At 41.1% G+C, this 16,321-nt stretch overlaps 2 protein-coding genes across 3 annotated transcripts in view; both read right to left on the bottom strand.

The window, feature by feature from the left end:
• LOC133562370 (matrilin-2-like) overlaps positions 1-14,895 on the bottom strand; it is a 32,981-nt gene extending 18,086 nt beyond the window's left edge. The window contains exons 1-7 of one of the 2 annotated variants that reach the window (XM_061916523.1): positions 14,327-14,895; positions 14,225-14,254; positions 9,452-9,596; positions 8,819-9,385; positions 7,469-7,591; positions 613-735; positions 350-472 (exon numbers count right to left, since the gene is read on the bottom strand). In XM_061916523.1, coding sequence (XP_061772507.1) covers positions 350-472; positions 613-735; positions 7,469-7,591; positions 8,819-9,385; positions 9,452-9,578 — 1,063 coding nt within the window. In that variant the 5' untranslated portion in view covers positions 9,579-9,596; positions 14,225-14,254; positions 14,327-14,895. Of the gene's footprint in view, positions 1-349; positions 473-612; positions 736-7,468; positions 7,592-8,818; positions 9,386-9,451; positions 9,597-14,224 lie in introns of both variants that reach the window. The other variant, XM_061916524.1, reaches the window with a different exon arrangement.
• Positions 14,896-16,291: 1,396 nt separating this feature from the next.
• Positions 16,292-16,321, bottom strand: part of LOC133562368 (lysosomal-associated transmembrane protein 4B-like) — a 24,595-nt gene continuing 24,565 nt past the window's right edge. The window contains exon 8 of the mRNA XM_061916520.1: positions 16,292-16,321. This exon is cut by the window's right edge and continues 1,871 nt beyond it. The gene's annotated coding sequence lies outside the window, so the exon portion shown is untranslated.

Genomic DNA, 16,321 nt, shown 5'->3' with positions numbered 1-16,321 from the left:
CTAGCAGCCGCATTTTGTACCAACTGTAATCTTTTAATGCTAGACATTTGATGTCCTTTCCAAGGTTTCTCATAGTCATTCTCATCGACGTCCCACTGGGTTGTGAGTTTTTCCTTGCCCTTATGTGGGCGCTGAACCGCGGATGTCGTTGTGGCTTGGGCAGCCCTTTAACACACTTGAGATTTAGGGCTATATAAATAAACATTGATTTATTATTGTGGTTGTAATGTAATGTATAATGCAGATATCAAAGTAGTTGTTACAGTAAAGACAAGGAACTAAACTATTAACATATTATCTTGTGCTTTCCCTGCATGGAAAAAAAAATATTATTTGGAACACCACTTACTATGACATGTTTTCCCATCTGGTCTGAGTCTGTACCCGGTTTTGCATTTACAAACACATGAATCCTCCATCTTCATAAAGTGGTGTTCACAGCCATGCTGCCAATCAGCACATAGCTCAGGCTCTGAAAAGAAAAAAAAAAAATGCTTTGCTATATTAACTCTCCATGGATTTTGTCAATGCTCCCGTAAAGGTTTGTGCATGCACATTCACCCCAAATTGATGCAAACATGCAGTTGTGGCCTCATGGCCAAAACAACTTACTTCTGCAAGTCTTGCCATCTGGATTAAGCACATAGTCCCCCTTACACCTGCACACGTATGACTCGAGAATGTTGACACAGTGGTGTTCACAGCCATGGTCCACCAGGTCACACATGTCTATTTCTGAGGGGAAGGAATCTGTGTTGAATGTTTCCTCTCCTGATGCTTTTTCTAGTTGCACTTCTGCGAGACTTAACACCTTTTCATTATGCCGTTGTTTCACATTCTATTTACATGAGCAACAGTTTGAGTCTTGTATTGGCTAGGAAGAGTATATATGACCACAGGACTAAAATCAAATATGGTGATGATTCAGCAATTGTTAGTTTGTTAAATAGATATATGCAGTCACAGGTGCCATAGTTGTTTACATCATGGGTATCAAACTCTGGCCCCCGTTTAATTTCATTTGGCCCTTGAGGCAATATCAAATTAAAATTAGAGCTGGCCCGCCGGTAACACCACATTCACCGCTAATACTCATACTTGCCAATCCTCCCGATTTTCCCGGGAGACTCCCGAAGTTTAGTGCCCTTCCCGAAAATCTCCCTGGGCAACCATTCTCCCGATTTCCACCCGGACAACAATATTGGGAGCTTGCCTTAAAGGCACTGTCCTCTACAACATGTCGTCACATCCTCTTTTCCTCCATATAAACAGCATGCTGGCCAAGTCACATAATATATGCGGCTTTCACACACACATACTTGGTACACAGCCATACAGGTCACACTGAGGGTGGCCGTATAAACAACTTTAACATTGTTACAAATATGCGCCACACTGTGAACCCACACCAAACAAGAATGACAGAACACATTTCGGGAGAACACCCGCACCGTAACACAACATAAACACAACAGAATAAACACCCAGAACCCCTTGCAGCACTAACTCTTCCGGAACGCTACAATATACACCAGTGGTTCCCAACTTTTTTGTATCCGCGGACCGGTCAACGCTTAGTAATTAGTCCCGCGGCCCGGGGGTCCTTTTTTTTTTTTTTTTTTTTTTCTTCTTTGTCATGAAAAAGGGAGGTTTTTGTGGTAGGTGCACTAATTGTAAGTGTATATTGTGTTTTTTATGTTGATTTAATAATAATTTTTTTTAAATAAAAAATTCTCCTGCTGCCCGGTACCAATCGGGCCACGGCACTGTATCGGCCCGCGGCCCGGTGGTTGGGGACCACTGATATACACCCCCGCTACCACCTAACCCCGCCCACCTCATTTTTATTTTATTTTCGAATTTTTGTCATGAAAAAGGGAGGTTTTTGTGGTAGGTGCACTAATTGTAAGTGTATATTGTGTTTTTTATGTTGAATTAATAACAATTTTTTTTTTTATAAAAAATTCTCCTGCTGCCCGGTACCAATCGGGCCACGGCACGGTGGTTGGGGACCACTGATATACACCCCCGCTACCACCAAACCCTGCCCATCTCATTTTTATTTTATTTTCAAATTTATTAGCCTGTGGAAAAAGTTCATGTTGATATTTACCTCAGAAATAGAAAAGAGGCATTAATTTTTTCAATTAAATTTTATTTAATATACCACTGATGTTTTTTCGTTTGTTTTTTGAAAGTTGATTTTGCAATATTACGTTTTATATTCTCTGCCTGTTCCGTGGGTGGAAGCCCGAGTACCCGGAGGGAACCCACGCAGTCCCAGGGAGAACATGCAAACTCCACACAGAAAGATCCCGAGCCCGGGATTGAACCCAGGATTACTCAGGACCTTCGTATTGTGAGGCAGATGCACTAACCCCTTCCCACCGTGCTGCCCTATTTAAGCCTTGCTTGTTCAATATTCAATGCAAAACTTGTTTGGGTCCCTATTAAAAGGTTAATTTGTTCAACCTTGGCCCGCGGCTTTGTTCAGTTTTAAATTTTGTCCCACTCTGTATTTGAGTTTGACACCCCTGGTTTACATGGACGCGTCCTCGCAAGACCCAAAGTTAAATCATGAACTGCAACCTTACCCTAGCAAAAACAATGCATGATTTATCCAGGAGAGTCTTGATACCCATTTCTTTGACCGAGCCAAACACAAAGAAGTTATAGACCTCCATACTTTTACAAGCTTTCATCTGTTTTGTCATGTAAAATGAGGTCTCGAGAACCAAATAGTTTGTTACATCCGGGATTGCCACCGACGGGTAATCCTTGATACCCGTCGGTGGCAATCCCGGATGTAACAAACTATTTGGTTCTCGAGACCTCATTTTACATGACAAAACAGATGAAAGCTTGTAAAAGTATGGAGGTCTATAACTTCTTTGTGTTTGGCTCGGTCGCCGTTTTAGTAACGCTTTTAATGTGTGCTTCAAAGGAGAGAGTTGGGTCGAAGATAATACCCAGATTCTTTAACTCTTATCTTACTGATAGGATGCAGTGTGTCTCCCATAACAATGTGACCTCGGACTACGTTAAGGTAACGTGTGGAGTTCCCCAGGGTTCGGTCCTTGGCCCTGCACTCTTCAGCATCTACATGCTGCCACTAGGTGACATCATACGCAAATACGGTATTAGCTTTCACTGTTATGCTGATGACACCCAACTCTACATGCCCCTAAAGCTGACCAACACGTCGGATTGTAGTCAGCTGGAGGCGTGTCTTAATGAAATTAAACAATGGATGTCCGCTAACTTTTTGCAACTCAACGCCAAAAAAACGGAAATGCTGATTATCGGTCCTGCTAGACACCGAACTCTATTTAATAATACAACTCTAACATTTGACAACCAAACAATTAAACAAGGCGACACGGTAAAGAATCTGGGTATTATCTTCGACCCAACTCTCTCCTTTGAGGCACACATTAAAAGCGTTACTAAAACGGCCTTCTTTCATCTCCGTAACATCGCTAAAATTCGCTCCATTTTGTCCACTAAAGATGCTGAGATCATTATCCATGCGTTTGTTACGTCTCGCCTCGACTACTGTAACGTATTATTTTCGGGTCTCCCCATGTCTAGCATTAAAAGATTACAGTTGGTACAAAATGCGGCTGCTAGACTTTTGACAAGAACAAGAAAGTTTGATCACATTACACCTGTACTGGCTCACCTGCACTGGCTTCCTGTGCACTTAAGATGTGACTTTAAGGTTTTACTACTTACGTATAAAATACTACACGGTCTAGCTCCATCTTATCTTGCCGATTGTATTGTACCATATGTCCCGGCAAGAAATCTGCGTTCAAAGGACTCCGGCTTATTAGTGATTCCCAAAGCCCAAAAAAAGTCTAACCTCTCGCGACTGTGTTGTATCCATTGTGGATTGAACTTTCACAGTATCATGTTAGACCCGCTCGACATCCATTGCTTTCCTCCTCTCTAAGGTTCTCATAGTCATTATTGTCACCAATGTCCCACTGGGTGTGAGTTTTCCTTGCCCTTATGTGGGCCTACCGAGGATGTCGTGGTGGTTTGTGCAGCCCTTTGAGACACGAGTGATTTAGGGCTATATAAGTAAACATTGATTGATTGATTGATTGATATCACTCGACAAATCATTTTTTGATAAAGTACAGGAATGTTTTTCTTCGCATAGTTTGATTTTTTTACTCGTATCTGCTTTTTGCATACTCAAGAGTTTGCGAGCTGCTTGCATGGTTGACCACCACTAGTTTCTACTTCCGGGAAGAAGACACATGACTGCTTACAAGCAGCACTATTGTCCATGACATTGATATGCTTGAAGAAGTGCTATGTATTACCTTGATATTTGTGCCAATATCCACACTAAACTAACACAAGTAGGACACACAATCTAACTGCACCACCCAGGCTATGAAGTTATCAAAATATACGCTTAGCACATTCAAAACAACAGTATTGGATACTCATTTAAACCAGGCAAGACTGCAGGTGGGCTAAAAGTGCATCAAAATATGACTAATTATATGAATACTTGAACAATTCTGTTGTCTTTAAGGCAACAGAAAAGGCTTTACTGTGGTGTCCCCCAGGGATCTATTTTAGGCCCCATCCTGTTCGCTCTTTATCTCCTCCCTCTTGGAGATATTTTTAAGAAACATGGAGTGTTTTATCACTTTTATGCAGATGACTGCCAAATTTATATGCCGATTTCAAAAAGCCACGGCCCCCTGACACCCCTTCTTAACTGTCTATGCGACGTCAAGGCTTGGTTAGCCCAGAATTTTTTAATAATGAATGAGGGAAAAACGGAAATTTTAGTTTTTGGTCCGGCCCTCACTGACTTGGGACCATTGCAAAATGATGTGCGTCCCAAAGTCACCAGCCTTGGCGTCACTATAGACAGCCATTTTAAACTAGACAAACAAGTCAATGGCGTTTTAAAATCGTGTTTTTATCACCTTCGTCTTTTAGTAAAGGTTAAACCGTTTTTATCTTTTAACCTTTTTGAACAAGTGGTGCATGCTTTTATTTCTAGTGGCCTGGACTACTGCAATGCACTTTATGCTGGCATTAGCCAAAAAGCTCTCTCCCGGTTGCAGTTAGTCCAGAACGCGGCAGCACGACTTTGAACAGGGGCCAGGAAACGCCAGCATATAACCCCAATTCTTCAGAGTTTGCACTGGCTCCCTGTTCATTTTAGAATTGATTTTAAAACATTGCTGTTTGTTTTTAAATCTTTACATGGACTGGCACCTCAATATATCTCGGACCTCATCCAAATTTACATTCCTGCGCGCGCTCTGAGGTCCGAGAGCCAGTTCCAGCTCGTGGTGCCCAGGACCAGACTTAAGACCAGGGGAGACAGGGCCTTCTCTGTGGTCGGCCCTAAGCTCTGGAACACTCTGCCCCTCCATCTTCAAACTGCTTCCACAGTGGAGTGTTTTAAGTCTCGTCTTAAGACCCACTTTTATTCTTTGGCTTTTAACACTACGTGAGTTGTGTGGTCCTCTGTCCTCTGTGTTTTTTATAGACTTTGATTTCTATTTTACTGTTTTAATTGATTTTACCCATTAAAATACTTTTTAATCATATTTGTTTTTATATTGTTTTTATTGGTTTTATATTTATTTATTTTTTGTTTTATTCAGTCATTGGTGGAGCATAATATATATATAGATATTTTTTAATTATATATATATATATTTTTTTTTTTACAATTGTTTTTAACATGGCTGTGCAGCACTTTGGAAACGTTATTGTTGTTTAAATGTGCTATATAAATAAAGTAGATTGGATTGATTTAAGGGTTAAATGATGGCAACATCATCAAGATGGCACCAAGACTACGTCGAATGTGAGCCACGTAAATAAGACCACTCACAAAATGTCGCATACTGAAGCAACTGTTAGAAAGCGGCTTGAAGGTGATCTGTATAACATAATTTATGCAACATTTAGACCAAAGAACCACCATTAAATGTTGTGTAGACCACAAGAAAGTGTTTTCAATTTAGAAAAAAGTAAGATTAAAATGACTCATTTAATCCGCCCTATAATCCGGTGCGCCTTATATATGAAAAAAGATTTTAAAAAATAGACCATTCATCGGCAGTGCGCCTTATAGTCCGGTGCGCCCTATGGTCCGGAAAATACAGTAACTTACTGACGAAGAAACCCCAGCGATGTCATAACCATCTGGCAGAGGTAACTATAGTAATACTAATATCTTCTGCCAACAAGTGGAAATGCACTTATTTCTTTGACCTGATAGAGCAGGGGTGTCAAACTCAAATACAGAGTGGGCCAAAATTTTAAACGGAACAAAGCCGCGGGCCAAAGTTGAACAAATGAACCTTTTAATAGGGACCCAAACAAGTTTTGCATTAAATATTGAACAAGCAAGGCTTATATAACTTTAGTGACATGCAAAATCCAGTTTCAAATAATAATAATAATAATAATAATAATAATAATTTAAAAAATATCAATGGCATATCAAATAACATTGAAATAAACATTTTATGCCTTTTTTTTCTATTTGCAATCTTCTGAGGTAGATATCAATTTGTTTCCACAGGCTAATACATTTGAAAATAAAATAACAATAATGAATGAACCAAACATTCAAGCCTTGAAGTAGCAAGAGAAAATGCATGAATAAAACGTTAGTTATTGGTCGGTTTGCTGGAAGTTTCCCGGAAGAGTTAGTGCTGCAAGGGGTTCTGGGTATTTGTTCTGTTGTGTTACGGTGCGGATGTTCACCCGAAATGTGTTTGTCATTCTTGTTTGGCGTGGGTTCACAGTGTGGCGCAAATTTGTAACAGTGTTAAAGTGGTTTATACGGCCACTCTCAGTGTGACCTGTATGGCTGTTGACCAAGTATGCCTTGAATTCACTTGTGCGTGTGTGTGTGTGTGTGTGTGTGTGTGTGTGTGTAAAAGCCACAAATATTATGTGACACGCTGTTAGTATGGAGGAAAAGCGGACGTGACGACAGGTTGTAGAGAACGCTAAAGACAGTGCCTTAAATGCACGCCCCCAATATAGTTGTCCAGGTGGAAATCGGTAGAAATTGGGGAGAATGGTTGCCCCGGGAGATTTTCGGGAGGGGCACTGAACTTTGGGAGTCTACCGGGAAAATTAGGAGGTTTGGCAAGTATGAGTATTAGCGGTGAATGCGGTGTTAGAGCGGCACCACAGCTGTATAACACCGGCGGGCCAGCTCTAATGCTAAATTGATATTGCCTCAAGGGCTAAATTAAATTACACGGCGGGCCAGAGTTTGACACACATGTGATAGAGGATAGTAATATAACAATTTACTGACCGACTATGTGATTTGGGATAATGATGGCCTAGTGATTGGGAATCACTGTTCTACCCTATCTACAACCACTTACAAATAAGAAAACAGCTTCTTTTGGGAAAGTCACTGTAAAAAACAGTAAGAAAGAGAAAGGAGGTCACTCACCGTTGCATGTCTTGCCATCGGGACTGAGGGCAAAACCTTTTCTACACGTGCACCAGTAAGAAGCGGGACTGCTCACACAGGTGTGCTGACAACGATGGTCCACCAAGTCACACACTGCAGTGCCTATACATCAATCAATCAATCAATCAATGTTTATTTATATAGCCCCAAATCACAAATGTCTCAAAGGACTGCACAAATCATTACGACTACAACATCCTCGGAAGAACCCACAAAAGGGCAAGGAAAACTCACACCCAGTGGGCAGGGAGAATTCGCATCCAGTGGGACGCCAGTGAAAATGCTGACTATGAGAAACCTTGGAGAGGACCTCAGATGTGGGCAACCCCCCCCCTCTAGGGGACCGAAAGCAATGGATGTCGAGCGGGTCTAACATGATACTGTGAAAGTTCAATCCATAGTGGCTCCAAGACAGCAGCGAGAGTCCCGTCCACAGGAAACCATCACAAGCGGATCAGCAGCGTAGAGATGTCCCCAACCGATACAGGTGAGCGGTCCATCCTGGGTCCCGATGAGCGGTCCATCCTGGGTCTCGACTCTGGACAGTCAGTACTTCATCCATGGTCATCGGACCGGACCCCCTCCACAAGGGAGGGGGGGGCATAGGAGAAAGAAAAGAAGCGGCAGATCAACTGGTCTAAAAAGGAGGTCTACTCAAAGGCTAGAGTTTACAGATGAGTTTTAAGATGAGACTTAAATGCTTCTACTGAGGTAGCATCTCGAACTGTTACCGGGAGGGCATTCCAGAGTACTGGAGCCCGAACGGAAAAAGCTCTATAGCCCGCAGACTTTTTTTGAGCTCTAGGAATCACTAATAAGCCGGAGTCTTTTGAACGCAGATTTCTTGCCGGGACATATGGTACAATACAATCGGCAAGATAGGATGGAGCTAGACCGTGTAGTATTTTATACGTAAGTAGTAAAACCTTAAAGTCACATCTTAAGTGCACAGGAAGCCAGTGCAGGTGAGCCAGTACAGGTGTAATGTGATCAAACTTTCTTGTTCTTGTCAAAAGTCTAGCAGCCGCATTTTGTACCAACTGTAATCTTTTAATGCTAGACATGGGGAGACCCGAATATAATACGTTACAGTAATCGAGACGAGACGTAACAAACGCATGGATAATGATCTCGGCGTCTTTAGTGGACAAAATGGAGCGAATTTTAGCGATATTACGGAGATGAAAGAAGGCCGTTTTAGTAACGCATACATGCACACACACACACACACACACAAACACACACACACAATGATACACGACCAAACCAAAAGTGCAAACAAACATGCTTGAGTTAGTAGAAAGTGTGCAATGAAATGGCTCTAATCACCTGCGCAGAGTTTGGACTGGAACACTGAGAGGAGCGTCTCCATCTGGCTAAAGTTGGCCACCAGGTGTACATGCTCGGCGTGAGGCTCACTCCCCATGCCCTTCAGGGTGCTCAAGTCCACTCTTCCCACGCCGATGGCATATATCTGGATGCCGGCCTGTCTTGCTCGGGCCGCGATCTCATCCACCGAGTCCTGAGGCCTCCCGTCGGTCACAACCATCGCGATCCGAGGGATGTGCAGGTGTGCCGGTCGTGCTCCTTCGCCCTCAGTGAAGGCCGTCTCCATGGTGTACTGGATAGCCAGACCGGTCATGGTGCCTGTGGCCAGATGCTCCATGTTCTTCACCGCCCGCTCGACCTCAGCTTTGGTGGTGTATGCGTTGAGGGAGAACTCATTCTGGACCACGCTGCCATATTGGAGCAGACCAACCCGTGTAGCGTCAGGACTGATCTCCAAAAACTGAAGCAGTTTGTGGATGAATGTCTTGACCTTCTCGTAGTCATCTGGTCGGATGCTGCGAGAGCTGTCGATCACAAAGACGAAATCCACCGGGGAGCTGTTGCACTCTGAGATCACATGATTCTGGTGAGTTTACAACGGAAGAAAAGCGTATGCTAGAAACGTGCACGTACCAGCTGCTCTGGTCTCTGCATGAGTCACGTTTGGTGTTGTGGTTATGAAAGGTCTGGGACGCCTTCCGTGCAGTCGAGCGGCGTTACAGCCCAGCAGCCAAAGGACCGCAAGGACCAAAGACCTCATACTGATGAAGGCTGGCAACTAGAGCATTAATAGATGAGATGAATTGACCCATAATGCGAAGCAAACAAGTTATATGCATCAAATTCTATAGCACACATCCTGCCCAAGGGGTAACTGCAGTCTATCCCGGCTGACTTCACATGGAGACTAGAGTAGAGGGGGCTGGCTCGACCACATTAATTGATTGATTGATTGATTGATACTTTTATTAGTAGATTGCACAGTACAGTACATATTCCGTACAATTGACCACTAAATGGTAACACCCGAATAAGTTTTTCAACTTGTTTAAGTCGGGGTCCACGTTAATCAATTCATGGTAGCACCATGGGTGGGATTTTATTAAAAATAAAATGTTTACTGTACGTAAAAATAAATATGTCTGTCATTATGTCAGAGTTAGCCAAATATATTTTTCATCTCTCTTCTATGTTCATTTTCCAAATAGATCTGTTTTTTTGTTGTGGTTGTGTTGTTCATGTTGTTGTTATTGCTATGTTTATATTTTGTTACATTGTTTACAAACTCTGGGCAGGGTTCTTGAGGGTGCATGGGAGTTTGCCCAACCAGTCTACATGTGCTTTGTGGACTTGGAGAAGGCATTCGACCGTGTCCCTCGGGAAGTCCTGTGGGGAGTGCTCAGAGAGTATGGGGTATCGGACTGTCTTATTGTGGCGGTCCGCTCCCTGTATGATCAGTGCCAGAACTTGGTCCGCATTGCCGGCAGTAAGTCGAACACATTTCCAGTGAGGGTTGGACTCCGCCAAGGCTGTCCTTTGTCACCGATTCTGTTCATAACTTTTATGGACAGAATTTCTAGGCGCAGTCAAGGCGTTGAGGGGTTCCGGTTTGGTGACCACAGGATTAGGTCTCTGCTTTTTGCAGATGATGTGGTCCTGATGGCTTCATCTGACCGGGATCTTCAGCTCTCACTGGATCGGTTCGCAGCCGAGTGTGAAGCGACCGGAATGAGAATCAGCACCTCCAAGTCCGAGTCCATGGTTCTCGCCCGGAAAAGGGTGGAATGCCATCTCCGGGTTGGGGAGGAGACCCTGCCCCAAGTGGAGGAGTTCAAGTACCTAGGAGTCTTGTTCACGAGTGAGGGAAGAGTGGATCGTGAGATCGACAGGCGGATCAGTGCGGCGTCTTCAGTAATGCGGACGTTGTATCGATCTGTTGTGGTGAAGAAGGAGCTGAGCCGGAAGGCAAAGCTCTCAATTTACCGGTCGATCCACGTTCCCATCCTCACCTATGGTCATGAGCTTTGGGTCATGACCGAAAGGATAAGATCACGGGTACAAGCGGCCGAAATGAGTTTCCTCCGCCGTGTGGCGGGGCTCTCCCTTAGAGATAGGGTGAGAAGCTCTGCCATCCGGGAGGAACTCAAAGTAAAGCCGCTGCTCCTCCACATCGAGAGGAGCCAGATGAGGTGGTTCGGGCATCTGGTCAGGATGCCACCCGAACGCCTCCCTAGGGAGGTGTTTAGGGCACGTCCAACCGGTAGGAGGCCACGGGGAAGACCCAGGACACGTTGGGAAGACTACGTCTACCCACTGGCCTGGGAACGCCTCTGGAATCCCCCGGGAAGAGCTAGACGAAGTGGCTGGGGAGAGGGAAGTCTGGGTTTCCCTGCTTAGGCTGCTGCCCCCGCGACCCGACCTCGGATAAGCGGAAGAAGATGGATGGATGGATGGATGTTTACAAACTCAATCACTACACTATCACTGAAATCCATCCCACCATCCATTTTCTACCGTGAATCACTACATTTTCATTTAATCTAAACTATTTTTGAATTTACCCATGTATATAACAACAATGGTATTGAATCCAGCTAGGTGAATCACTACACTATCATTGAATCGAGCTAGGTGAATCACTACACTATACATAAATGTAGCTAATGAATCACTACTCTATTGTTTAATCTAGTTAAGTGAATCGCTACAATACTATTGAATCCAGCCAAAGGCATCACTATAATATCATTGAATGTAGCTAAGTGAATCACTACATTATCATTGAATTCAGCTAAGTGAATCACTACCCTATCATTGATTCCAGCTGAGTGAATCACTACATTATCATTTAATCTATACTATTATTGAATTTAGCTAAGTATATAACTACAATGGTATGGAATCGAGCTAGGTGAATCATTACACTACCAGTGAATTCACCTATGTGAATCACTACACGATCATTTAATCCATCTGAGTGAATCACTACACTATCATTGAATTCAGCTATGTGAATCACTACACAATCATTTAATCTATCTGAGTGAATCACTACATTATTATTAAATATACACTATCATTGAATTTAGCTTAAGTGAATCCATAAGTGAATCACTATACAATCAGCCATTTGAAAGGTAAAGCTGAAGTATGTTCTATCTTTTTCCATGGCGGAACATGTGAAAAATATCATTTTTGGTCAGAGTTTTGCAATACCAGGATTTCAGAACTTTTGTGTGCTAATTTGCTTCAATTAGTTGTTGCAACATTGTTGCTTCATAGGTGCAGGTTCAAAAAATATCAACTTTAGACTTTCTTTGGGATGTTTGCTTGTCCGTCTTGTTAAGGTTTATTTCCAAATACATGAATTAGAATTCATGTCTGGATGTCTAACAGAATGCTAAAAACATTATGACAGACAGCCTTAAAAAACGGAATGGAAGTTTTTTACTGAATGAGACATCAATCAATCAATCAATCAATGTTTACTTATATAGCCCTAAATCACTAGTGTCTCAAAGGGCTGCACAAACCACCACGACATCCTCGGTAGGCCCACATAAGGGCAAGGAAAACTCACACCCAGTGGGACATCGGTGACAATGATGACTATGAGAACCTTAGAGAGGAGGAAAGCAATGGATGTCGAGCGGGTCTAACATGATACTGTGAGAGTTCAATCCATAATGGATCCAACACAGTCGCGAGAGTCCAGTCCAAAGCGGATCCAACACAGCAGCGAGAGTCCCGTTCACAGCGGAGCCAGCAGGAAACCATCCCAAGCGGAGGCGGATCAGCAGCGCAGAGATGTCCCCAGCCGATACACAGGCAAGCAGTACATGGCCACTGGATCAGACCGGACCCCCTCCACAGGGGAGAGTGGGACATAGGAGAAAAAGAAAAGAAACAGCAGATCAACTGGTCTAAAAAGGGAGTCTATTTAAATGCTAGAATATACAAATGAGTTTTAAGGTGAGACTTAAATGCTTCTACATCCAGAATCCATCTATCCATCCATTTTCTAGTCACTGCCGTTGTGTCCTTGGGCAAGGCACTTTACTCACCTGCTCCCAGTGCCACCCACACTGGTTTTAAATGTAACTTAGATATTGGGTTTCACTATGTAAAGCGCTTTGAGTCACTAGAGAAAAGCGCTATATAAATATACTTCACTTCACTTATAAAAAATAATCAGTGCACCGGTGCCGGATGCTCTTGATCATTCCACCCATAGAGTAGAAAGGTAAATATTAGGGCTGTCAAATCAAATCATTTTACCAAGTAATGTTTTAACATCTACCATCAGGTAAAGGTGACTAATCTGCATTTGAATTGCCTATCAATTGTTTGCTTCTTCCACATTCGAAAACGCCAAACCTCCAAAACAGTGACAGCATCTTTTGTAAGTTTATGCAAGCTATGTTCCCACAATGATGTATGGATGCTGTGTGATACGGCGTCTACACGTGTCAGGTTTATTATAGCAGCTATTACCCCGCAAGTGTCGGATGTCCACGCGTGCAAAAAAGATGTCAACCTTTGACCTTCCACCTGTTTGTCAACATGAAGTCGCTCATAATGATTATTATATAATATACACTACAGTATATGCAACATACACCTTCTCTTATGAACTTAGTTTGGTATTCTTCATTTGAATAATGCTTGATTTTTATGATTTGTATGAGTAGCTTTGATGTTCTTTCATTTAGTTTTAATCTATTTTTGTCTTAGACTTAGACAAACTTTATTGATCCACAAGGGAAATTGTTCCACACAGTAGCTCAGTTACAAAGGATGGAAAGGGTAAGGATGGAAAGGGTAATGCAGGTATAAAGTAGACTAAAAATGTACCATAGTAGCAATATAAAATTTAACATATATGTAATATTTACATATACAGTATATAATGTATACTAATATATTATATTAAATTTGTATATAATATATACAATATATAACAAATCCCAATTACCATGTACAATATTACAGAATATGTAGTAGCTGCAGCAAAAACATAAACAAAGGGCAGCATAAAATAGAGAGTAGTTTTATTTTATAAGCTTGGCTATTATGCCAAATCCTAATTTTCAATAGAAACAGAGCATAAAATTCCTCATGTGTTCAATAATTATTCATTTATCATCACTGTCTGAAAAAAGCAGAACGTATCTCTAAATTGTGTTTATTGGTATTTTATCCGCTTAGCTATTAGGTAACTGTTGTCAAATCCCAATTTTCAATAGAAACAAAGAATAAAATTCCTCATGTGTTTATTATTATATCATCATAGTAATATCATCACTGTCTGGAAAAAAGGAATGTATGTCCAAATTGTGTTTATTGTTTCGGTTTAAAAATAACTCACAAAGTATTACAACAATGGCGTGTCTCAGAGTTCCTTACCTTGACTCTGAAGATGACAATTTTTCTTCTCTGCCACACACAAAAAAAGTATTACTTAATTGAAGTAAGAGAAAAGGTTGCTGTGTAGAAGTGTGCACTCACATTTTTGCCTCCCCCGTCCGTCTCCTCTGACTGCAGCCACAGAGACGCCTCGTCTTCAACTGATGGTCAAACCACCAGCTTCACCTTTTTCTTTCTCATTGCGCCTTCCTTTTTTCACTTTTTACAGATTGACTTGTAACATTTGACATTAGATGCCAGTTTGACATGTTCACTTTAAACTCCTGAGATTTAGAAAATTGAGCAATAATTGTTGTGTTTGTTGGCATTAATTGAAAACAAATTTAAATTAAACAGTAGATTTTTCAAACATTTAATGTTAACCTTTTTCTTATTACAGTCTTATTAATTTTTTTTTGTCATTACTGTCCTAAAGTTTGTACAGTTTGAGATTAAGGAAAAATTGTTAAGAAAAAAAAAGGACTCAAGTCACACAAAAAATCCAATAAAATGTTATTTTTGTTGTTTCCTTGTTATTGTATGCACTGTATTCCTGGCTAAACTAAGGCCTCAGGCAGAATTTTATTGCAAACCCCTCCATTTTTTTTTTCACGTTAAAGAATATTTGTACTTTTTGATGGGGGTGTCGAAAAAAATCTATTCTCGAATGAATTGTGATTCCTATTTGTAACGACAATTAATCAAATTAAATTAAATGAATCAATTAATGTTAAAAAAGCAAACAATTAAAAAAAAAATGTCTTTAAATCTGTCCTGTCCAGCCACTTAGGCAAATCATTTTGTTGATGTAGATTAGACAGTAAAACAATAACACTAAAAGTGTAAAGTATTGCTTGCAATGCAGTTTTTACCTTCAAACAAACCAACTAAAAACTTGCTGTAAGCAGGATAGTGCAGCGCCCCCACCTGGCGGTAAATAGACATGCGAGACAATGCACAATATCAAGTGCAGTGAAGAATAAATCCTGTTAGTTTGCTAATAATATCAATTTATTGAAGGGGTCAAATTATTGTACAAATATAATATAATCGTACGTCTAGCAACGATATATATACATGCATATACATATACATGTGTGCATATATACATACATACATATGCATATATACATACATACATATGCATATTTATACATATGCATATATACATACATACATATGTATATATGCATACATACATACAATTGTATGTATATACACATACTGTACATACATATGTATAAATATACATAAATACATGTGTATATATATATATACATACTGTATATATATGTATATACATATGTACATATTTACATCCAGACACACATAAATATTTATATATAAATAAGTGTGTGTATATATATATGTATATATATATATATACAAATGTAAATATGTGTGTGTGTATATATACATATATACACGTGTTTATGCATACATGCAGTATGTGTATATACATACATGTGTATATACATAAATACATGTCTATATACTGTACATATATACACATACGTGCAGTGATGAGCAAGCTACTTGGAAAATGTAGAAAGCTAAGCTACAAATTACTCTCAATTAAATGTAGCTAAGCTCCAGGGGAAGCTATCCCCGGAGAATTGTAGCACTACAAGCTACACTACAAAAGTAGCTTGCTACATCGAAGCTACATTTTAACGGCATTTCTAATTATGGGTCCACATGTATAATAGCAATGTTAATGTAACAGAGTGTACAAATGACCCAATAAGAGTCAGTTTCAATTAACTCTCTGTTTTTTTTAGCTGAGGACACCCTACAACTACCTCTAGGGGTCCCTGCACCCCACTGTATGTATTTATTGAGTTTACCTACTCTTTAGCCCACCCCTTTAATTTTATTCATTTTCTCTACCTAAAGTAAAAAAACTGCATCTATCTCATGGGTGTCAAACTCTGGCCCGTGGGCCAAATTTGGCCCGCCGTGTAATATTTTGGCCCTTGAGGCAATATCAAATTAACATTACAGCTGGCACGCCGTTATTACACAGCAGCGGTGCCGCTGTAACACCGCAATTTCTCACACTTGCCAATCCTCCCGAAGTTCAGTGCCCCTCCCGAA

Source organism: Nerophis ophidion, linkage group LG11 (assembly GCF_033978795.1).
Source record: "Nerophis ophidion isolate RoL-2023_Sa linkage group LG11, RoL_Noph_v1.0, whole genome shotgun sequence".
Classification (NCBI taxonomy): Eukaryota; Metazoa; Chordata; class Actinopteri; order Syngnathiformes; family Syngnathidae; genus Nerophis; species Nerophis ophidion.
The sequence above is the reverse complement of the archived record's forward strand: the minus strand, read 5'-3'. Positions and strand labels throughout refer to the sequence as shown.